Source organism: Uloborus diversus, chromosome 10 (assembly GCF_026930045.1).
Source record: "Uloborus diversus isolate 005 chromosome 10, Udiv.v.3.1, whole genome shotgun sequence".
Classification (NCBI taxonomy): domain Eukaryota; kingdom Metazoa; phylum Arthropoda; class Arachnida; order Araneae; family Uloboridae; genus Uloborus; species Uloborus diversus.
The window spans coordinates 53,578,465-53,602,936 of record NC_072740.1 but is presented as its reverse complement, the minus strand read 5'-3'; the positions used below and the strand labels follow the sequence as shown (position 1 = coordinate 53,602,936).

Sequence of the window (24,472 nt, the reverse complement as noted above, 5' to 3'; positions counted from 1 at the left end):
TAAGACATACTTCAAAGGAATGGGAGAATCCCCACTTCGATTAGTGTAGTTAACAACTGCATTGAAGGACTGATTTATCCACTGCCAAAACACAACTTGAGGTGTTGTCCTACAAGAAGATATTACTTTGATTTAATATATTTTTATCAGTACAAAATAAAATAGGTATAAAATATTGCATACTGTACATTTAAATCAGCATTTTATTATTACTTCTGCCAACTGTAAACCTGCAAAATTAGGATACATAACGCAATCAAAATTACAAGCTGAGTAAAGGATATTAATGAATAAATAAGTAATGATAAGGAAGAATTATTTCGGAAAACTGGTCATAAATTAATGTTAATGCAAGTTGTTTCTCTCCCTCATTTAATGCAGAACATACATGGGAAATATATGGGTGGAACAATGCCAAAGTTTGATTCTTATAAAACATAAGCTCTGGAAAAATATACAGAATATTAGCTGCAGGTTTCCTCAAGGTTTTTTAGAGCAAAAGAGATGAGTTATCATCAAGATAAAGGACACAAGTCCTTGCGAGAAAGGCTGTTGTCCACATTTATTTTGTTCCTTTTTGCTTTTGTTTCATTTATTTTTTTATGTTTCTTTGTTTTACCTTTTTACATATATAATCTACTAATAGTAATTAAGTTATTTTCCCTTTTTCTAAATCTCTTGTTTTCTATCTCTTTCAGAGAAGCAAAAAATATGTTTTCTTTTCTTTTCAACGAATGTATATAGGTTTTATTATGTTTTTACCGAAATTTCATTTTTAGGGATATTTGAATCAGGTAAGCAATCATTACTAATCTTGTAGCCAAGCACAAAAATAGCACAATGTTTAAACGAGTCAAAAAGTTCATACACACAATAATGCCACCCTGGGAATCACTAAGTCATCTGAAGATCATGATGAAATGGACACTACCACAGTACTTGTGGCTCAGTAGAACAAATAATGTCTTCCCCTGCTGACATCACCACTCGATACTCAATGGCTCTCAGAAATTACTGAGTACCTGAATACTACTACCTACAAGAGCATTCCAGGAACCTCAACCAGAGAGCTGACATTTTCTGTAGTCCTAACCAGGATTTTCCCAGGAAATTCCTGCAAAAGAAGTTTGTACTAAGGTGCCTATTGTTTTTTTTTTTTTTCAAAGTTCACTCTACCAATTCTCTTTTAACAATGGCAAATAGCTCAAGTGCACCTTATGAAATCTCTGGTAATATTTTCTTATAAACTTAAGGATGCCTCATTGCAAAAGGCAGTTAATTGACTCAAAAAGTATCCTATCCAATTAGCAATTTTAACTGTAAATTCATTCCCTCAAATGCTTTTATTATGACTGTCAATAAGAAGTACCGCAATCTTAAAATAGTTATGTCTAACACTTTGAAGGGTAAAGTTTCATGGCAAGTTAACATTCAATTGCTTGGTGTAGTAGAAATCTGATTTGTTTTCTATAAAAAAATTTTTGGAAAAAAAAAGTTTGGCAAACTTGGTCCTTTTGGAATTTTAAAATGCCTGAAGTCTCAAAAGCTGCCTTTTAACATCCAGATTAACCTTATAATTAAATTTAAACTAAATTAAATTTAGATTAACCTTAAACTTTTAGCCTCCTAGGATAATATCTTTGGGTTTCTAAATCATCCTAAAAAAGGTCATAAAGTGCAAAAAATCAATCTTTTTTTAACTTTTATTTTGAAGTTTAAAATACAGTGAAGCACCATTTATACATTTCTCTTTTATACGTTTTTATCAATTATACGTTTTTTAAATTGGTCCCTGTGGAGTCTAACACACATTAACCCATACTTATTATACATTTTTTCATTTGTACGCTTTTTTCATACAGTGTATAAAAGGGGCTTCAGTGTATATATGATTTTGAAAATGCTTGGAGGTGTAAATGTCAATTTTAGGTAACATTTATATCTCCTAGAAGTTTTAGTTCAATAGAATAATTTCTAATTTTCCGATAGCTGTAACAGTTGTGCATGAATAAGAAAAAAGTATACAGTATAACATTATATATTTCTTAACATCTAATGAGCAGCCACTTGACAACTTGGTTGTTATTGGTTGCGACGATACCAACATCAATACTGGTGTGACAGGAACTGTCATTCGTCATGTAGAGTTAAAATTAAACAATCCCATGCGATGGGTTGATTTCAACTGCTAGCCATTTTTAGCTTTTAAGACACTTTGTTTTAGCAGAAAAATACACAAATACAAATGTGATGACCAGCAACAGACTCTGGGCCCAGCTAGGCTGGTCCTAGTCAGTTTATTGGTCCCCAATGAAGACCAATGGCCCCCTTAAAGCTATCCACCCCCTTGCTCATTACCACCTCTTTGAGTAAGTGCCCACGACTCTACTAAGTAGTAATTTTTCCTAATTTCCAGGTTAGCCCAAGATTTTAGTAGCCTGAAACAATAACCCCTCGTCCTGCTTTCCAAACAAAAATTTAACCCATTAACATCTTTCCTTTTTTAAATTTAAACAATTGAATAATGTCCCCAATGACTCTCCTTCACTCCAGGTTATGCATATTAAGCCTATTAAGTCTGGTATCATAATCTAAATCTGAAAGTCCACTTACTAGTTAAGTTACCCTTCTTTTAACCCTTTCCAATACAGAAATATCTTTCCTCAGATAAGGCGTCCAAAACTGAACAGCATACTCCAAATGAGGTCTTACTAAACTGCTATATAAAGGCAGAGGAAACTTTTTAGATTTGTTTGAAATAGATCTATTGACAAACCCAAGCATTCTGTTGGCTTTGTTACTTGCAATGCTGCACTGTTGACTAAACTTGAAATCCTGATTTATTAAGATATCCAGATCAATAACATTTTCTGCCTGACTAATGACTGAACACTGTAAACGATAACTCTTACCCTTATTTCCATTACCTAAGTGTAGCACCTGACATTTCCATATATTAACTGCAATACTGCCGTGTGCAGATAAACGGCAGTATCTACAAAAATGAGTTTTTGAGATATTTGAAGAAACGTGTTTTTGATTTCCCACAAATATCAATAAAATATTGAAATTTGATTTTAGGCTATTCTATATGTTTATATCGAAGTATTTTTTGGGTAGTTTGTTTCATTTTGATTTTGCAATCAAAATTTTTATTAAAGCAGATACTGCTGTTTACCTGCTATTCGCAGTAATAATTTTCATGCACTTTTACTGGTAATCAGCAGTAACTGCACAATGTACTATTGAATGACCAATAATTACAAATTCAACATAATACGGAGTAGATATGTCATTACGAAGTATATTTATTGCAATGTGAATAATATATTTTATTTTAAAAAATAAATAATACCGTGTATACACTTGACATAAATTTAATATAAAAAAATGAAATGTAATTTAAAAATAAAATAAAAATTTATTTTTTTACACAAATGTTTTTATGCCAATATAAAAATTAATTAATAAATATACATGTATATTTATATATACACATGTCGGTTATAAATTTATTATTAAAGAAGACATAATTTAAATAGGGTATCGACCTACATCCACTTGATATAAATTTAACCCAAAACACATTTACGTACCTCCTCAGATACCAGATATATTTGCTGATTTAAACAGTCCTTGCTACAACGAACTCATTTTTGTCTTTTACCTTTTTAAACACTGAGTAGAAAAAAACTTCAGTAGATTTTTTTTCTTTTTTTTGCGCATCTACAAAATTTTCTGTCATGTTTCTTCTTAATTGGAATTTCTCAAAATCGCGAACGAAGGGGGGGGGGGGGGGCAAACATAGAAGTCTTCAGATGAAAATTAATTTTTAGAAAATCAAATTCCTTGAACTGATTATCTTCATGATCCACTTTGTAAAAGTGATTCCGGGAACCTCGGCGAAACTCAACTTTGACGATGGTTGAGTATGTACGGTCTTGACATGGATTTCAGTTTCCACTGAGATTGTCCTGCAGGGAAACCACGGAAGTCATCTATAATCATGCTGGTGACAGTCAATTTGTTGTTGTTGGAGGAAGCCATAACATGTTCAATATCGTGAAAATCAAATACATTTACTCAAAATTCAAATACTGACAACGAATAGTAGACAAGGCATATGTTTTGATTGCTTAACGGCATTGTCGAAAACTCTTTAATGTTCCTACATTGTCACATGGCAACTGGAAGATTCTTTAGGCATTTTTAAAACTACGACAAATCGCTTGATGTTCCGCACTTTGCAATAAAGCAATAAATATCCATGAAAATTTAGACGAAAGAAATGCTTCGTGTGTTAACAATGGCTCTCATCGAACCACTAAAAGTGCAGCAGCTTAGTATATATAAAAAAATGAAAAATATCGTCTGCGACAGAACAAAACAAATGGAACAGAATCATTCTGTTGCTACACGTTTATTTATCGTCTGCCAAGCATTACTTGTGTTTACTCGTATGTTATCTTCTATAACTGTACATTACCAAAAAATAATTTTGTTTTCGTTTTTAGAACACGGATATGAAGAATCAAAGATTTTTTTTTCTAAATGTTTGAGGGCTGTGAAATTACAAAACGTTTTCTTCCACTTAATTTGAAATAAAGTATGATTATTTTCTCCAAGTATCTCCCCCTTTTAAGTATCTCTTTCGCTCAAGGACGAGAGAGGGTAATTCCCAAATTTTGCCGATAGATGAAATACGACCTGGCACGCATACCTACATCTAATGAGAAGCGACTAGGAATCATTTTTAAAAATGCAATATTTTCCCTAAATTTGCCAAATTAAGGAAATTTTAAGAGGTCACACAATGACCTCCCATCGGGGCGTTACTACTTGCGCTTAGTTGAGCTAAAAAGAAATCGCGAAAACCGTTCATGCGTCTTGGTTCAAGTTTTGGCAGCGATTCATTTATGTTCCATTCTCCAGACAATGGTTATGGGCAGGTATAGAGCAGTAAGTACATACTGCTGATCACCTGCATAATGTAGCGATAATATCAGCTACTGCTAATCACTGTTGGCCTAGCGCCCCTTATATAAAATAATTAACGAATTCATCTCACCACTTATCCCACCATAATATCAGTCACTTGCCTAATCATTGAGAAATTTTCAACGATGTTTTTCTTTCTTCTAATGCGGACGCCTGAAGACGTATCTCGCACGTGCAGTCGCCGATCCATGATGTCACGACCTTTACGTAATCGGCGATGCATCGTAACAGATCGGCACGTGCCTGATGCTCATTGGGCAGGTGCTATGCTGGCGTGTATCAGGTGATTTGGCGTCCGCATGCAAATGAGTTAACTTACGATAAAAGGAAATGTTTCGAGTAGAAAGGAGACTTCTTCGGTGTTTTCTCTCTGGCAGGTTGACTTGAGCGTTCGTTTGCTTTTATGCAACGATGCGGGTTCTTTTTAATAAATAGATAATAGATTGATATAGCTCAGCTCTAGTTCGCGTTGTTTCAAATGTTTTTAATTTTATTTAACTAACTTTACTAAATGACCAAATAAATTTGGTTTTTATTTTTAAGTTGTCTTCAACTATTTTTAATCATGCAATTCTAGTCATACATTTAATTAGGTTATTGCATTTGGAGATTATTAGTCTTGAGCATTCTCTTGCTCATTAAAAGGTTATGGGCAACCTGGACTCTGTTTTCGATAGCCTATATTTTCAGTAGGACTGGAGATGGAAATGATGTTTTTGACGTCTGTGATAATTTTCGATGGGGGGGCCGTATAGAAGATTTTTTTTCGACAAGAGCATACTGATGATAATTAGATTATTAGTGCTCATTGATATTGTCTTCCGAATTTCTGTCGAAATAATGGCGAATCCCCAGATAACTATTGAGAAATTAAATGGCACAAATTATGTGTCATGGGCAGCAGACATGAAATTTGTCCTGATGGAGAAAAACGCCTGGGATATTGTAACTGGTAAGGAAACAGTGCCAGTAGTCTCTAAAGATTCAGGATTTACTGAGAGAGACGTTCGTGAGTTTTTGGCCAGAGAACGAGCGGCATTATCTTTAATATATTTGTTTGTAGACAACGAATTCAAAAGGATAATAGAGCATTGTGAGTCGCCAGAAAAATCGTGGGAATGTCTAAAAGCACACTTTTATCCTGATAACAGGTGTGTGCATATGCGAACTTTTACTGAGTTAACAAACTGTCGAATTGAGCAAGGCGAATCCATAAATCTCTTCGCATCAAGAATTCGTCGAATTTATGACAGGATAAAGGGAATCGACAAGAATTTTTCGGAGTCATACTTAAATTTTCAAGTTTTGAGATATCTTCCATCGGAATATGACAGCATTTGCCAATCAATTTTGAGAAAGAAACCCGAGGATTTTTCTTTTGATACGATAGTACAGGACTTAATTTCTGAAGAGAGCAGATTAAAGCTGAAGGACGAGGATAATATTAGCGCCAACTACGTTGCTCCAAAAGAAAAAAGATCGTGTTATAATTGCGGACGTACAGGCCACATCCGCAAAGATTGTAGTTTTCCAGAGAGGAACCGCGGAGGAAGTCCATCCACAAGCTCCAAGAAGTCAAGTTATGGCCAGAGGAGGTCAAGAGGAAGAAACAGGAACCAGTATACCAGAAGAGGCAGCTCCTCATCGCCGAAAAAGTGTGAGTACCCTTCCAAAACATTTTTTATTTCGGAAGCGAACTTTAACGAGATAGACTGTAATCCTTCATCATAGGCATTTGATTCGGCGGCCAGCCATCACTTTGCAAATAATAAGAACTTTTTCCATAAATATGAACCTGTAAATGATCGAAAGATGGCCGTAGCAGTCCAAAATCATGTTTTTCCAATTGAGGGGGTTGGAGAGATAAAGTTAAAGTTCGGTCCTAAGACCATTAATTTAGTAAATGTGATGTATTCGCCGCATTTGCGAAGAAATTTACTGTCTGGTCCCAGATTTGACCAAGCGGGAGCATGTTTTAAAGGGGGAAAAGGTTCGGTAACTGTATCAGATAATGGCGAAATAATTTTTAAAGCTAAACTATCTAATGGCATTTATTTTGTTAACCCAAAGGTAATTTCAGAAAATGTACATAAAAATGTTAATTATGAAGCTTGTAGTACTGAAAGCTTAGAATTATGGCACAAAAGATTTGCTCATGTAAATGTCGATAATATAAAGAAAACTGCTGAATATAAATGTACTAGGGGTCTACCAGTTTTTAAAAATGATAAAGTAAATTGTGAAGATTGTAAATTAGGAAAGTTCAGACGCGTATCTTTCAAACCAATGGACGAAATTCGATCAAAGAAACCTTTAGAATTAATTTATAGTGACATTTGGGGGCCATCGAGTATTGAAGGTAGAAGAGGTGAACGATACTTTCTTTCAGTTGTTGACGATTATTCCCGTAGAACGTCATTGTACCCATTGAAAAATAAAAATCAGGCAGCAGAAATTCTCATTAATCATATTAAAAGGGCAGAGAGATTTCTGGGAACAAAGCTGAAAGCAATAAGAACTGACAATGGAGGGGAATTTTCAAATACAATTTTAAGTAAGTTTTGTCAAAATGAAGGGATTAAACATGAATTCACTAATAGTTATACCCCTGAGCAAAACGGGGCGGCTGAAGTATTTAACAGAACTGTGGCAGATGGTACTAGGGTAATTTTAGAAGAGAGTGGTATAGGTAAAAACTTTTGGCCTGAAGCCATGTTGTATTTCACGTACACCTGGAACCGTGTATGTCATAGAGATCAAAAACTAACTCCTTTTGAGCTATATGGGGGAAAATCACCCTCAATCAGACATTTGAAAGCATTTGGATGCGTAGCCTACGTTGGTGTGCCGAAGCAACGTCGGCAAAAGCTTGATCTTAAAGCCCAAAAAGGAATTTTAATTGGGTATGCATTTCGGACAAAAGGGTATCTAATCTGGATTCCAGAAAATGATAAAATTATAGAGACCATAAATGTCAGATTTAATGAGGGAAAATTTTTCAAAGACGAATTTGAGTCTAAACGCAGTGGAGTCGTGATGGGCACCATAGAATGGTTAAATGTACCAAAATCAGATGAAGATGAAATTCCTGATGAGGAAATCTTAAAAATTCCCGAACTACCACCTGTTCATTCAGAAACGGAAGAATCAGATAGGGGGGAAACTGAATCATCAGATGATGAAAGTGATAAATGTTTAAAATTAACAAAATGGGAAAGAAAAGTCGTACCAAGACCCGATGGGTCTCGTAACGATGTCTATTATTTTGAAAAAGGAAGCAACAAACGATTGAGATCAATTTATGATATAAAGAAATATTGCAGAAAAAATAATATTGTTTATCAGCCAGATATATTTTGCTTTAAAGGTAAAAATACTACTGAAGGAGAGATTGATAACTCTGTAAACAGCAACGTAATTAATGAATTTTCTCAAGCATGACTAGGACATCAAATCATTATTCCTAACACTTACAAACAAGCCCTTAAATCGCGGGGAAAAGACAATTGGATCAGTTCAATGCGGGAAGAATTAAAAGTGATGCAAGATCGCAAAGTGTGGAATCTTGTCGAATTACCGCCTGATTCTACTCCAATTGGTTCTCGCTGGGTTTTTACAGTCAAAAGAAATGAAAATGGGGAAATTTTGAGATACAAAAGTCGCCTAGTAGCTTTAGGAAGTTCTCAATTGAAATATGAGAGTTATGATCTTACGTACTCGCCAGTTGTAAATTTCAGCATTATAAGATTTTTCTTTTCTCTTTTGGTGGTAAAATTAAACTGGGTAAACATCCAATGTGATGTGAAAAATGCTTACCTTTATGCACCTATTTCAGAACCTATATATATGAAACAACCACCTGGTTTTGTAGAAAAGGGGATGGAAAATTTATATTGTAAACTAAATAAAGCAATTTACGGACTCCACCAAAGTGGACGATTGTGGTTTTACGAAATAGAAGAAAAATTGATTTCAATAGGTTTTTGTAAAATTGAATGGTGTAACTGTGTCTATATTTATAAATCTTCTGTAATTTTACTTTTGTATGTAGATGACATTGTTTTATTTGGAAAGAGTCAAAATGATATACAAACTGTTTTAGAAATGTTACAAAAATACTTTGATTTAAAAATTTTAGGTAAAACTAAAAAATTACTAGGCGTGGAATTTGAGGAGGATTTGAATTATTTTTCATTTAGTCAAATTGGCTATATTGAAGAAATTTATGAACGTTTTGAGAAATTCAATATCCCTATCTCCTCATTGCCGATAAGTAAAGGTATTATATACACTAAACTAGATTGTCCAAATAATGATCAAGATGTACAAGATATGTCAAAAATACCGTACAGGAATTTGTTAGGTTGTCTTTCGTTTCTAGCAAACAGAACAAGACCAGACATTAGTTACGCTACAAATATTTTTAGCCAATTCCAAAATAACCCCGGTATAAAGCATTGGGATGGTTTATTAAAATTATTAGGCTATGTTTCTAAAACTAGAAATTACAAACTTAAATTGCAATGCAATCAAGTTCAAGTTGTAACATATTCTGATGCAGATTTCGCCTCTAACAGAGACGATAGAACTTCACTCGGAGGTCAGATTGTTTTCATTAACAAATCGCCGATTTCATGGCGAACATTTAAACAAAAGTGCATTAGTTTATCAACGATGGAATCAGAGTTTATTGCAATGACAGAGGCCGGCAAAGAACTTCTTTGGTTTGATAGAATCATTGATGAATGTGTTAATAAGGGGGTAATTAACAAGGAACACAAAATTAAATCTGTATTAAAAGTTGATAATCAAGCTACAATAGATTTTGTGAGATCACCGATCGAAAATTATAGGACAAAACATATTGATGTAAAGCTTTTTTATATACGCGATTTAATTTATAAAGATATATTTGATGTTGAATTTGTTAGAAGTAAAAATAACATGTCTGATGTATTTACTAAGCCTTTGTCTCGATCTGAACTAATAAAGTTCAATGAAAATGTTTTTGTAATGTAATTGCTTTTGTGATATTTTTAGTAATTTAATTTTTTTGAAAATGTAGTAATGTGGGAAAAGTAAACTATTTCAACTATTGGGAACGGGTTAAAGTTATATATATATTTTTTGCGTTTTAGTTTATATTTGTACTGTTCAAATGTGTTTATACCAAGTATTTGTATACTCGCCAAGGTTTTTCAATTTTTTCAGATTGAATGTGTTTATATGACATTGGACTGATTTTTTTTCGAACTTGTTACTGACTTGGAAAATGGAACAGTTTGAACGGACTGGAATCGGATTGAGTGATATTTTGTTATAAAAGAATTTGCTTGTTGTTGTATTTAACTAATCTACTAATCATGTTTATATTTATTCAAAATCTTTTTGTAAAACTAGAGCTGGTATTGAGATTTGTTAGGAAATGAATTATCTTTAAATGTAAAAGAAAATAATGTTCATAAGATGGTGAGAGGGGGGGCATTGTTGGCCTAGCGCCCCTTATATAAAATAATTAACGAATTCATCTCACCACTTATCCCACCATAATATCAGTCACTTGCCTAATCATTGAGAAATTTTCAACGATGTTTTTCTTTCTTCTAATGCGGACGCCTGAAGACGTATCTCGCACGTGCAGTCGCCGATCCATGACGTCACGACCTTTACGTAATCGGCGATGCATCGTAACAGATCGGCACGTGCCTGATGCTCATTGGGCAGGTGCTACGCTGGCGTGTATCAGGTGATTTGGCGTCCGCATGCAAATGAGTTAACTTACGATAAAAGGAAATGTTTCGAGTAGAAAGGAGACTTCTTCGGTGTTTTCTCTCTGGCAGGTTGACTTGAGCGTTCGTTTGCTTTTATGCAACGATGCGGGTTCTTTTTAATAAATAGATAATAGATTGATATAGCTCAGCTCTAGTTCGCGTTGTATCAAATGTTTTTAATTTTATTTAACTAACTTTACTAAATGACCAAATAAATTTGGTTTTTATTTTTAAGTTTTGTCTTCAACTATTTTTAATCATGCAATTCTAGTCATACATTTAATTAGGTTATTGCATTTGGAGATTATTAGTCTTGAGCATTCTCTTGCTCATTAATCACCACTGATAAAAAAAATGCTTTTATTTAGCGCTAACCAAATAAACATGTTTGCACCATAAAACTAAAGAAACATACATTTGAAAAATTCCCCCCCCCCCCAAAAAAAAGAAAGAAAATGGGAAAAAATTGCAGTTACTGCCATTTACCCTCCCACGGCAGAACGATCATGGGCAAAAAATTTCATGAAAATCAAAAAATTTGCAGTTACTGCCGTTTGCCTGCCCACAGGAGAAAGTTTTCGTTCTTCCGTGTGCAGGTAAAGAGCAGCAAGTGCATTCTGCCAATTACCTGCAAAATGTAGCGACAAAAGCAGTTACTGCCATTTACCAGACCACGGAAGAAAGTTGTCGTTCTTCCGTGGGCAGGTAAAGAGCAGTAAGTACATACTGCCGACTTCCCGCAAAATGTTGCTAAAAAAGTAGTTACTGCTAATTACCACTGATAAAAAAATGCTTTTTTTTCAGAGGCAGCCAAATAAAAATGTTTGTACCATAAAACTATAGTAATAAAGATTTCAAAAATGCAAAAAAATGAAAATCGAAAAATCTGCAGTTACTGCCGTTTACCTGCACACGGCAGAATACCCTACTTATCCACATACTTAGTAATATGATCTAAATCCTCTTGAAGCTGTTTACTTGTTCTTTATTTTCTAGAGTCCCCATATCTTTTACATCATCAGCAAAACAATTTATGTTTCAGAAATATTTTCATTGATGTCATTCATAAAAATAATAAACAAAAGATTCCCTAAAACTGATCCCTGAAGAACCCTGTTTAAATTATCACTCCATTTAGAATGATTTCCCCTCACAACTGCTCTTTGTTTCCTTCCAGTCAGCCAATTCCTAACACAAAGTAAAGTTTTTCCTCCTATTCCTATATCAGCTAGTTTGCTGAGAAGAGCAACATGCGGTACCTTATCAAAAGCTTTTTCAAAATCAATATAAACAACATCCACACACTTTTTGTTATTTAAAGCTAAGGTAACCTTGTGGTCTCCGTGTGGTGACCGATGCAGAATAGTCTTAATGTAGTCCATGCATTTCTTAAGAGGTGACTAAAATGGACACCCAATCTAAGGTGTGAGGCACCGTTCTGATGGATGGACGGCATCTGGGTTGTATGATGTCTTAAACAGTCCCCTCCAGGAACCGGGCGAAACCTCATTGTACATGGCAGATTCAAAAGTAATAAGCCTCACGTTATACTGACGAATGCACACCTTGCAGCTTGCTCTGCTTGACAATAACGGTGGTGAGGGTTGTTGGCTTTACAGTGCAACGCAGGTCAGTTTCCTCCCAGTTTTTGGAGCGTTACCATCATCTTTAACCCTTATACAATGGTGCGTAACACGGCGATATGGAACGTTCATCAGAGCAACGCAAAAAGATCAAATTTTATTTCTGGTTTCCTTCCCGAACATTCTCAATGCTTCAACAGGCGTTTGGGACAGAGTTTCTGTTCTATTCGCAGGTAGAAAAGTTGCACAAGGCCTTTTGTAAGGCCGGGAAGTGGTGACTGATGAACCCCAGTCTGTGGACTTCCATCCTCGGCCCGTACTGACGTAAATGTGCAACGAGTGTGAATTTTTAAACACGAACTGGAGTTTGAGTCTCTACCAAGTAAAAAAAGCCTTGGACTTATTGGAAACAACAGTGAAACACATTGTTATGGAGAAGTTACACATGCGAAAAGTATGCGCGAAACTTGTGCAGAAAGTTCTGACTGAAGAAGGTCCAAGTCAACACTTGTGTTTTCCCTAGCCTTCCTACAGTCCAAGCTTGTGGCCTCCTGACTTCTTGTTTCCGCTATTAAAATCAGCGCTGAAAAGAAAACGTTTTGACTCAATCACATCCAAGCACATGTCAAGGCAGCACTTGCAGATATCTTGAAACAGGACTTCAGGGATGCCTTTGAGTCATGGAAAAGCCTCCTACAGAAGTACATTGTTGCAGGAGGTGCCTATCTTTAATGCTATTAGGCAGTTGTACTGATCAGCTCAATAAATCTGTCTTTTTAAACGAATGCTCATTACTTTTGGATCGCACCATGTATTTAGCCTTACAGTCGTATAGGGTTGTTTTGTGGGTGTTGACTTTATAGCTCCTCACAGTTCCCAGCTCCCATGAAGTTGGAGGCTGGCGTGAAGGAGGAAACCAGCAACCTTGCTGCTGAAGGAGGTCAGGGTGTGAGTTTGCAACCCATTGCTTGAGAGGGGTGAGTGTTCAGGTCTGTAACCCACTGACTCTGTAGTAAGGGGGCAGGGAGTACTCAATTTTGCACAAAAATGCAACAGGCGCAGGCAGGAGAGGGGGAGACTGGTACAAGAGGAAAAAGTCCCTGGGTCAGCCTTTCCCGAGAAGGTAGGAGAAACCAAACATCTTTGGTCAGAGGTTTCAACTCCTTCCCCTGCACAAACTGCTGCATCTTTAGGAGTAAGGACAGGTCAACCACAGTCCTATGCTCAAGCTGGGAGTACGTTTAACACTAATTTAGATATCAAATTAGTGAATATAAGTCTCTAATTCATCCTATATCATTTCATGCTATATTTTGTCAATTAGGAAGGACAGGATCATGACCCCCTCCTTCTCCCCCTCCCCCCTCTTTCTGGATCCACACTTGGAGAAAAGATCTTATGATACCTTGAAATACCTATTACTTGCATTGCAGTATGGATTTCAAATGGGAAAACTTGTGCTGATAAAAACAAAAAGTAATTTCTATTCTTCTGGGAAGCAATGGTTGACAACTACTATTGATTCATCAAAAGAGAACTTTCTGAAGGAAAATATAAATAAAAACAGGTATTAATGAACTTTATTTTATACACTTCAAATGTGTTCAATTGTGTAAAATGAAAAATATATACCAATACACTGCAGATAAATTAAAAATTTTAGTGCATTTTCTCTAGAACTGAATAGTAATAACTCATACATACATGCTCTTGATTCAAAAAAAAAAAAAGAAAAAGAAACAAGTAAACATTTTGACCATTATTTTTATGCCCCCATGAGTGTATCTAAGCAAAATATTAGCATTACATCAAAAAGAAAAAATATAAAGTAAATTTCTGTTTTGACAAACTTCAAAGAAATTTTAATTTCTAATACCAAATTCTTTAAAAAAAAAAAAAATAAATACATCACAATTTTTACAGCAAAAGAATTCCAAACTTTTATCAGCAGACAAAATTTAGATTTTTGAGAAGCAATGCACATATAAATCCATAGCTTCAAAAATTTTGAAATGCTATTTTAAAAGGATAAACCCTACAGACTTACTTATAAAATGCCAGCATGCAACCTGTTATTGTCATATTCATTGGAACTTGAGCTGACATTCGTCCGATAAGAATCATCTTTTCCCCAGTATCAGGGTGGAATGCTGAATCATAAATATGCTTAGCTCGCCAGATTTCATTTTCAGATAAGTCTACTTTCACTCCTTGCCTATGAAAGGAAAAAATTAATATAATTTTTTGACAAACTCCCAAAAACCCCAATGGGAACAGCAGAAAAAATATGAACACTTGAACAAATTATTCAAAGAAGTGAATGATTTATGTACTATAGATGCCATTATGTATATAGATACCATTAACCCCACTTTAGATAGCAGAGACAGTAGGGGCGGGGGTGGGGATTTCTGCTCAGCTCAGCTGGTTTTGAATACTTTTATACAAGGTAACCTGTATTTCCCACAAAAGCTAATGTAATACCAGTGAGGGCGATTCCTTTGTGGAGTAAAGACAAATTTCGCAGCACATAGCATATGATCTCAATTTTAAAGTCATAAATGTTCAAATAAAACTTTTGTGAATAAAAGGAATTTTAAATATAATTAATATATCTTTTGTTACAAAGAAAACAAGCTTAATTAAACTTTTGCATTAGTAATATGAACCCGGATGTAAATGCAGGTTTCTTGCAGAAAAGGGCTATGAAGGTGTTCTTCCTGGAAATTTTTCTGAACTATAGCTCAAAAAAAGCAATTTTAGAGAAATTTTGGTGATGTTAGAGAAAGAAGTGTGTCTGCCAAACCGCAGGAAAATTTTCGTAATTTCAGTCTTCAAAACGCGATTGTAAGGCATCTTTAATCACACTAGAGGAAGGAATTGGTTCAAGATAGCACTTATGGGAATATTTTAATATTACAGCTAAAAAAAATACTTTTAGACGATCTTTGGTAATGTTAAGAATAAGAGAGGGTTCGGAGACCTTCTACCGGGATTTTTCCGAAATTGAAGTCTCAAGGAACAACTCCGGGCACTATTTCAAAATTCTAGCATTAAAGCGCATTTTAATCTTTATTTAATGAAGTTATTAAAGACAGAAGGTTGGTTAGTCCTCTCTCCAAAATGTTTCGGAATTGCATGCAGTCATAAAAACGCGATTGTATCCACAATTTGCGCAACGGAAGGGAGGATGAGGTATGTGGTTCAGTACCTCATTCACTATTTTTCGTAACTTTAGTTTTCAAAACGCAATTTTAGACGTTCTTTGGTGATGTTAGGGGGGGGGGGGGATTCGAGACTTTACTCCACACGCAATTTTGAATTGTAGTTCGAAAACTGCTAATTTAGACAATCTTTTGACATGTTAGTAGGAGAAAGGGTGTTGGGCGCGTTCCCCGGAAAATTTTCGAAAATTAGAATTTAAAATCCGAATTTCAGACGATTTTTAGTGATGTTTTCGTAATTTTATTTTTAATATCAATAAAATTAAAAATAAATGAATGTAATAGTCGTCTAGTTGCTTTAAAGCGGTGCTGCTACAAGGGACAAATGTCCTTAAACCCCCACCCCCAACCCCAATCCAGCCCTGTGCAACTTCCTTTTATTAATATAATATAACTAAAAACAATTTTTTAAATGATATTAAACTTTGGATAATGTTAATTTTTAAGATGAAGTTGAACCCTAAAGAATTTTAACTCCTCCCACCCCTGTGCATTAGGGTGGGCCAAAAACAGGATATTTTCGAGAAGCAACATCTAATAACAAAATAAAGTTGTGTATTGCCATCCTAAACATGGGAAAAATCATTAAAAAAATTAATATTAAGGTCTTCAGATCGCGTATTGGCAGCAAAGTTAGAAAAAAAAAGTAAAAAATGATCAATTTTCAAATATTTTTTAAAAAATCCAAATGTTCAAAATTTTTGTTCTTATCCCATTTAAATGCTTCATTTCAACACTCTTTACTATATCTTTGGAAATGTTTACATTTCTTTACAGTTTTTATAGTTCGCGCATAAACCGCAAAGTTACGTGAAATTAACCAAAAATCGACGTTTTTAGCTTATTTTACATATTGCAGTATTTCTTCTTTAAAAGATCCCAGTTATAATTTTTTTTACAATGAATGTGCAGTATGCAGCTCTTTGCTGGACATGTAATCATATTTTGTTCTTTTAACAACCCAGAATCAACTCCAAGTAGGTCGTTGCACTTTGTGTTCCACTCTGCAATTTCCAAGAGGAGTAGTTATTTACAGGACTTTTTTTTTTTTGCAAAGTATCTTACATTCACAATAACTATATTATTTTAAACAAATTTCTGCGTTTCGATCAAGGCTTAAAGTTGAACATAGACTCGGTTTTGGCATTGATGTTGGCGAATATAAAGTTTTTCATATAGATCTATCTCTTGCATCGTAATAACTCTAATGAATTTCTGCAAATTCACTGACCAGTTCCACAATCCTTTCAACTGCCCGAGTTTGATATGGAAATTTTAAGCATGCATACTTAAGCCGAAGTATAATTCTCTAGAAGTGATAAAATATTCTTGTTTTCCACTTAATCACTGAAGTGGAGGTAAGTAAACACGTTGGTCAATCAATTCACTCTTTAACTATTATAGTTCGAAGCTTCAGATCTTTATATTGGTGGAAGAAATTTTCTTATAGCTACAGAAGCGTTTCCTGAAGGATAATCTTTTGCGTTGTACTGTATACCGTAGTGCAAATTAATTCCCTTGTATTTCGTCTCTAGTCCACTGCCATGACCAATAACAATTTCTCAAAAGTGGCAAAGTAAGCATTTCTTTTGATCGCCGGATCCACGACGTTTAAAAGATCATCAGACACCTGACTTGTAGATTTTGTAACTTTAAATAACTGCACAGGTCCACGGAAGTCTGTTCTTTTCTTTAAATTTTAATTTTATCGAAAAATAATTTTTAAAGACATAATTAAGAGCTCAGTAGTTTAATTTACAAAATATACAGTCCTAGTAGCACGTGTTAAGGAATGCTAATGACTGAAAGGTCTTGGTTTTGGGAGAGCGAGATCAATTTTGCACTTTCGTTTCTGTATTACATTGATAATATCCATCAAATATACTTTTGCTCGTTGTTTTTAAAAGTTCGATTTCGTCCGACTGTGTTCTATCGAAGTTCATAATATATAATTATACAAAAATAGTAGAAGCTTTATCCATGATTCAGTTAATGTTCCTCTTTTGCACTGGCTGCAGAAAGGGTTATTAAACTGGTTAGTGAGTCGGTAAGTTGGGTATTTTGGCATGAGACAACATATGGATTAATGTGAAAAATTTTATGCTCGCGATCATCAATGTAAAAATTGAGTTTCCAGTCTAACCTCAAACCTTGATCTAAACTTAGAAACGTGTTTAAAATAATATAGTTATTGTGAATGTAAGATATTTTACAAAAAAAAGTCCTGTAAATAAATACTCCTCTTGGAAATTGCAGAGTGGAACACAAGGTGCAACCACCTTGCAAAATATGCTAAAAACGTCGATTTTTGGTTAATTTCACGTAATTTTGCGGCTTATGCGCGAACTGAAAACTGTGAAGGAATGTAAACATTTCCTAAGATATAGTAAAGAGTGTTAAAAGGAAGCATTTAAATGGGATAAGAACAAAAATTTTGAACATTTGGATTTTTATAAAAATATTTGAAAATTCACCATTTTTTACATTTTTTTTCTAACTTTGCTGGCAATGCGCGATCTGAAGACATAAATATTAATTTTTTTTAAATTATTTTTCCTATGTTTATGAGGGCAATACACAACTTTTATTAGAAGTTGCTTATCGAAAATTTTCCTTTTTCAACCCACACTACTGTGCATACGCCACTGGTTTCAACGAATCAATTTTGGAAAAACTGAAAAAGATGACTTCAAATCCTTCATTTCTTTTTTTTTTCAAATCCAAAAATGATAACGCAAGTAGTTAAACGCTGATCATTATTTATTCCCACTTCAATATGTAAGTAAAAAAAAAAAAACGTTAAATGACTCAACAATACAACTGAATCGATTTATTTGTTTCTAATCTTAAACTATTTCGTATCATTTGAATATATTGTTTAAAATATTTAAATGCATATCGTTCGTTTTCATTTCTATAACACAAGTAAGAAATATTTTTTGAGGGAGAAAAAAATGAAGTTACAATGAGGAGAACTTCAAAACATTTTCAAGTCTCGTCATTTCAAATTTTCCAGGAAGGGGAGCGGGAAGGCAAAGGATATGTACTCAAAGCATGTTGTATCGAAAAACCTCAAAAATCACGCCACACATAATATGTAACTACTACATTGATTTCTCAAAGCCATGGGAAGTGGGGCAATTGCCCCTTCATGGTCCCTTTCCCTCTGCGTTTTCAAAGCGGCAGTCAATTTTTTTAATACTGATTTCAAAGCGTGCTCAGCCAAGATATTTAAAAAAAAAAAAAAAAAAAAAACATGGTTAGAGTCGATAAGTAAGCGTTTTATCGCAGAACACTATTTACATAACCCTATCAATGCAGGGTGTCTGCATCCAATATTAGACATACTTATCATTTACTCTATCTGGAAAATCAAACACTTCTTTAGAAAGCATTAAAACCTGAAGAAGAAACTTAAGAACCCAACTAAAAGTATTCGATTGCTCCTTCATTTTTGCTAAAAATCATTTTTACTAAAACTCAAAGATTAGCAAAACTAAGGGAGTGAGGAATAGCTAACATCGTTTAAACTATACACTTAGAGAAAACACACTTAAAAAAATAACACATTAAAATTTTTATTACTGAATTGTAGTTAAAGTTTAAAATATGCATAAAAATTTCAAACGTGGTTTGAAAAAATTAAAATGCTTGCACTTTTTTTTTCAAAACGCAATCCCATTTTTATGGGGTCTGTTAGAAAAGAAAGATAACAAGATCTAATTATATCACGGAAAACAAACAGAAAATAATGAATACTTTTCTTCTTGTCAAAATTATATGAGATACGGACTTTGTTTTCACTTTAATTCTAACTGATAACAACAGTTGATAATAATTTAGAACACAAATAGATTAAACATGCTTAAGCATCAGCTGTTTCTTTCCGTGGCGATAAATACAGCTAAGTTCTACGTGGAAGCAATACTAAAATTAAGCACTAAAAGAACAGAAGCTGCAAAATTTTGGAGGCAATTACGGATTAACATCAAAACTGATTTTACTCAAATCCTTTGAAGGTAAGGAATAAATTCTTTCTTCTTGAACATTAGATCCAAACTTCGGTAAGTACAAAACCTGTTTAAAGTGACCGTAAATTGTTCTCGCTACGATAGGGTTTATAAGAAAACCTCTTTAAAAGTGTATAAGGTCGTTAAAATTAAAAGTTCCAAACTTTAAATAATAAATAAGATATGAGATGGTATATATATATATATATATATATATATATATATATATATATATATATATATATATATATATATATATATATATATATATATATATATATATAGTTTAAAGATAATTTAATATCTTTAAACTTCATTTTTTGATTACCGCTCATTCTCAAAAGATGTCTGGTCTATTTCATGCGTTGGATTTTAAGATATATATCCGATTCTCTGAACAACCTCCTTTTCCAGTGTGTCTTCCTTCGTGTTTTCAAGATCAATTTTGAAAAAACTCCGGGGGAACTACATAGTTCCTCCATGCAACACTGCCGAAAATCGACTAACATTGTGTTTGGAACTTCAATTTCTATGGCTGTCTCTGAAACCCATCCTTTCCTCTAACGCTACCAATAGATTATGCTACAGTCACGTTTACAAACCTTCAATTTAAAAGAAATATTCCGTGTGGGAGCCCCCCAAACTCCCCCTCTCAACATCATTTAAATTCTTTTAATATTACATTTTAGACATTTAATTTTGAAAAAATTGACGGAGATAAGCTTTTTTTCCTCTTCTAACATCATCAAAAACCGTCAAAAATAATATTTTGAAACTTTCACGTCGAATAATTGACGCAGACAATTTTTCGTCCTTGAATCCTATCCCTTCCTTTATAACATTACCAAACTAGCCTACAATCGGATTTTGAAAAATTTCCTGTGGAGGGAGGTTCCTACTGTCGCAAATCCCGTAAAACTGCGTTTTTAGAACTTCAATTGTCCCTGAATTGCACCCCTACATCTTTCGCTACCACAGCTGGGGCTTATATTCGCGATTTTAAGACTTCAATTTTGGAAGATTTTCGGGGAAGCGGCACCTCTGAATCTGCCCTCCGCCACCGACATCATTGAATATCTTAGAAACCTTTTCTTTAGGGCTTCAATTTTTAAACATTTTAGTGGGAGGGTCCTTTATCCTCCCCTCCCCTAACATTATCAAAGAGCGACTAAAATTGCGTTTTTGGAAATTTAATTCGAAAAAATACCCTAGAATAGCCCTATCTAAACCCTGCTTCTCTCCCTAAAGTTACCTAAGATGGCTTACAATCGAGTTTTAAGCACAAAGTAGATATTAAATACAAATTAGTTGTACTACAGGGTGATCCAAAAGTAAGTTACCCTATATACAAAGACATAGCAGCCTATCGGCAGAAGAGACATTCCAAGTCAAATCAACCAACCGAGACACGATTTGACGCGCAAGGTCGGTAGATTCAGATGAAACTCAGTAAGGTTGTTCTATCCAATGGATATAAGAACAATTAGAAAGTTTTGTCTTATTATATCCATTACGTTCTGAACTGCAGCCCTTTAAAGTTTTTAAAAAACTTTTCGTTTAACGAAAATCGCATGTTCAGCTACCGTACACACTTCTACAGTTTTTCCTATCAAAGAGCTTTTTCAAGATAGAGAATTATTTTTGCATTATGATTAGCATTGTATTGTAAATTGAAATTTATAACTATATTTAGAATTTAAAACCATTAAAATGGCTTAAAAAATCTTTGAACAGCAAAGTTGAGCAACGTTTGGCAAATTGAACTCAGAAAGTGCTGAATTGCATTCTTAACCATCCAAAACCTCCAACAAACTATATATTCTTGAAAACTAGATTAATATTGAACAAACTTATGCACTAAAATTGGTGGGGTTTGGAGTTCTAATTAAGTTAGAAGTAATTAAAATTATACTTTTCAAGAGTACCAAAATCAACCAAACGTGTTCTCTACTAGCTCAAAGCAAACTAAAAAATAAAAGCAGATTTTTAGCACTATTAGGGCACGTTTATTAGATAAACTAAAAGGGAAAAAAATATTCCATTTTAGCATGGGATACATTTTAATAATGTTCTGAATAGTTACTTAAGTTGAAAACTGGCAACTTTTCAGGTTGCACTGCTCATCACAGAAAGGGAAAGATCCAGTTTCTAGGTTTAAGAGGATTCATTTGTTAGCTGCTAGAAATGGCAGTTTCCTCTCCACAACGTTTAATATCTATATTAGCCACCAAGGCGGCTAGGTTAGTCACCTACAATGGCTTACACAACCCGTCTCCGATGGGTTGGTGTACAATTCTGCAGGGCCGATCCTAGCAGGTGTGCACCGCACAAGGGCGGCCAGAGCAAGGGGCGGCCGCAGGCAGCATCATATAGTTCTTTTAATCAAGCAAAATTCCTCAAGAATTTCTCACAAGATAACATAATAGTCGGATAAATATGCTGAATGTTAAATGTTCAAATATCAAAGTAAGTGCCAATTTTCCAACAGCACATAGCATATTAAGAAAAATAGAATGTTAGAGCACATTGTGTTGCTCCATTATTCATTAATATCAACTCTTTACACACATGCTTCATTTGGTTGCAAAATTTGTGACAGAACTGGTAATCAGGTATGGATACAGGGGAGGGGCAATGACCCCCCCCCCCCCCCAAGCATGAAAGGGTGCCTTCTAAAGGCCACTAATGCTTCACCCAGCCTCCCAAGTTTTTATTGATATTAAACAATGAAGACATATTTTGTGTAAAAAAAATATTTAAAAAAAAAAATTAATTTCAATTTTGACATCTTGAATTCAAACTATGTTTTTCGCAATCACGAGTGTGTGTATGTAGGCGTGTGTGTTTGTGTGTGGGGGTATGTGTGTGTGTGTACGGGTTATGTGTATGTGTGTAGGGATGTGTGTTTGTGTCTGTGTGTGGGGGGTATGTGTATGTGTGTGTAGGCATATGTGTTTGTGTCTGTGTGCAGGCATGAATGTGTGGGTAGTTGTGTGTATGTGTGTGTATGTTTTTGTGTGTGTATGAGTGGGTGTCTGTATGTATGCGTGTGTGTATGTGTTTGTGTATGTGTGTGTAGGTGTATGTGTGTGTATGTGTATGTATGCGCGTGTGTGTAGGACGTGGATGCAACCTGGAGACGGCTTTCGCTTGAGGTGCAGCATCGTGAGGAGCCCGTCGACCATGATGGTGTGGAGGGTGGCGGTGGGAAAAATCAAAGGAACGCCAAAAACAGTCAAGTGAGAACAATAAGCAATCGTGATTGCTCAAAAAAAAAAACTTTGCTGATAGGATACTCTCGCAAACATTTCAAACAACAAATTCTGTGCTCAACAATCGTGGATGCGTGGAGACTGGAGAGACAATGGAAAATTGCGACTCCCCTGAGAGTCAAACATATATAATCAACGAACTAAAATTTTTAATTTTCCCCCTTTACAGCAATTTTTTCCAATTGAAATCACGAATGAACTGCGCGGTTTCAGATCAGGTAGGAGGACAGGGCCTTTGCCCCGGGTAACAAATTTCAAGTGTGGCTCCAAAACGAAGATCCAAAAGGATGCCTTGACGAGACTAAAGAAGGCTTCAAACTGCGTTTTTAGAACTTCAATTTCGGAAAATTTCGCTGGTTGAACCACCGATTTTAAGGATCCAATTAAGTCTCCTATTCACCCTTTCTTCCTTAATGTAATCAAACATAGCCTAAAAATGATGACTCCAAAATGTCTTTTCTGGAGACAGCCCTCCCTAACGTCATCAAAAATTGCTCAAAGGCACTTTTCGAATTTCTTTTTCGAAATTTTTGCGGTAGACGGCCCTGAAATCCATTGCCTAACATTACTACCAAAGATAGTCTGAATTAGCGTCTCTAGAGAGACCCCCAATCCCACCCCCTCTCATTTAACGTATTCAAAAACAAACTAAAATTGCGTTTTTCAATCATCAGTTTCGAAGAACTTTGGGGGGAATACCCCGAATCCCCTTTTCTCCAACGTAATCACTATAGCTCAAAATTTCGTTTTTAGACGGTTCCGTGGAGCCACCTAACCCTTCCTGCCTAAACTAGCCTGAAATTGACTTCAGTTTCAAAAAACAATTCTTGAGGGCACACTGAACCCCCACCCGCTCTTTGTTCCATCGTTATCAAAAAATGCCTAAAATATGATTTTGGACCGGATGACTTTTGTAAATTTTCACGGCGATAGGGCATCTGCCATCCCCCATCAATCGCCGAGGTGAGGTGAGGAAAAGTCTTTAGTTGTATTTTTCAGATATTGATATTGAAAAATATTCAGAAAGATCCGCTGAAGCTTCTCGGTTTCCTTAACGTCACTAACGATAGCACAAAATTGCGCTTTTTATAGCCCCAAAATCCTTCCTTCACAAAAATAGCATAAAATAGATTTCAATTCCGAAAAATATTTCAGTTCGGAATATTTTCCCGTTTCCCCTATCGTGTCCAAATCTAGTCAAAAATGTGTTTTTGAAACAATAGTGCCGATAAATTACCGGAGGAAAGATGCCAGACCCCCTAACGTCACCAAGAGGAAGCCTAAATTTGAGTATTAAACTTCAATTTCGAAAACTTTCGATAGGAGACGATCGAATCTTCCTCCCTCCAGCAATTTCAACAAAGATAACCCGAAATTGCGTGTTTAAAACTTCTGTTTCAGAAAAATTTCGGGAAAAGCACCGATCCTTCCTAAACAAAGGTCACACAAAATAACTGCAATTTGACATCAATTTTGAAAGAATTTCAGGAAAGAACTCCAACATTACTTTCCCGTCAAGTCTCGAAAAATTTCCTAAAATTGCAATTTTTGACGTCAATATTGAAAATTTCTCCATGGACCTTGAATGTTCCCGACTCTTGTCCTTGCAACCAA

The 24,472-nt window shown here is 34.8% G+C and overlaps 1 protein-coding gene across 1 annotated transcript in view; it reads right to left on the bottom strand.

Moving 5' to 3' along the window:
* Positions 1-24,472, bottom strand: part of LOC129231872 (sideroflexin-3-like) — a 73,861-nt gene that overhangs the window by 25,165 nt on the left and 24,224 nt on the right. Inside the window, exons 3-4 of the mRNA XM_054866262.1 lie at positions 14,400-14,567; positions 11-109 (exon numbers count right to left, since the gene is read on the bottom strand). Of these exons, the coding sequence (XP_054722237.1) occupies positions 11-109; positions 14,400-14,567 (267 nt within the window). The remainder of the gene's footprint in view (positions 1-10; positions 110-14,399; positions 14,568-24,472) is intronic.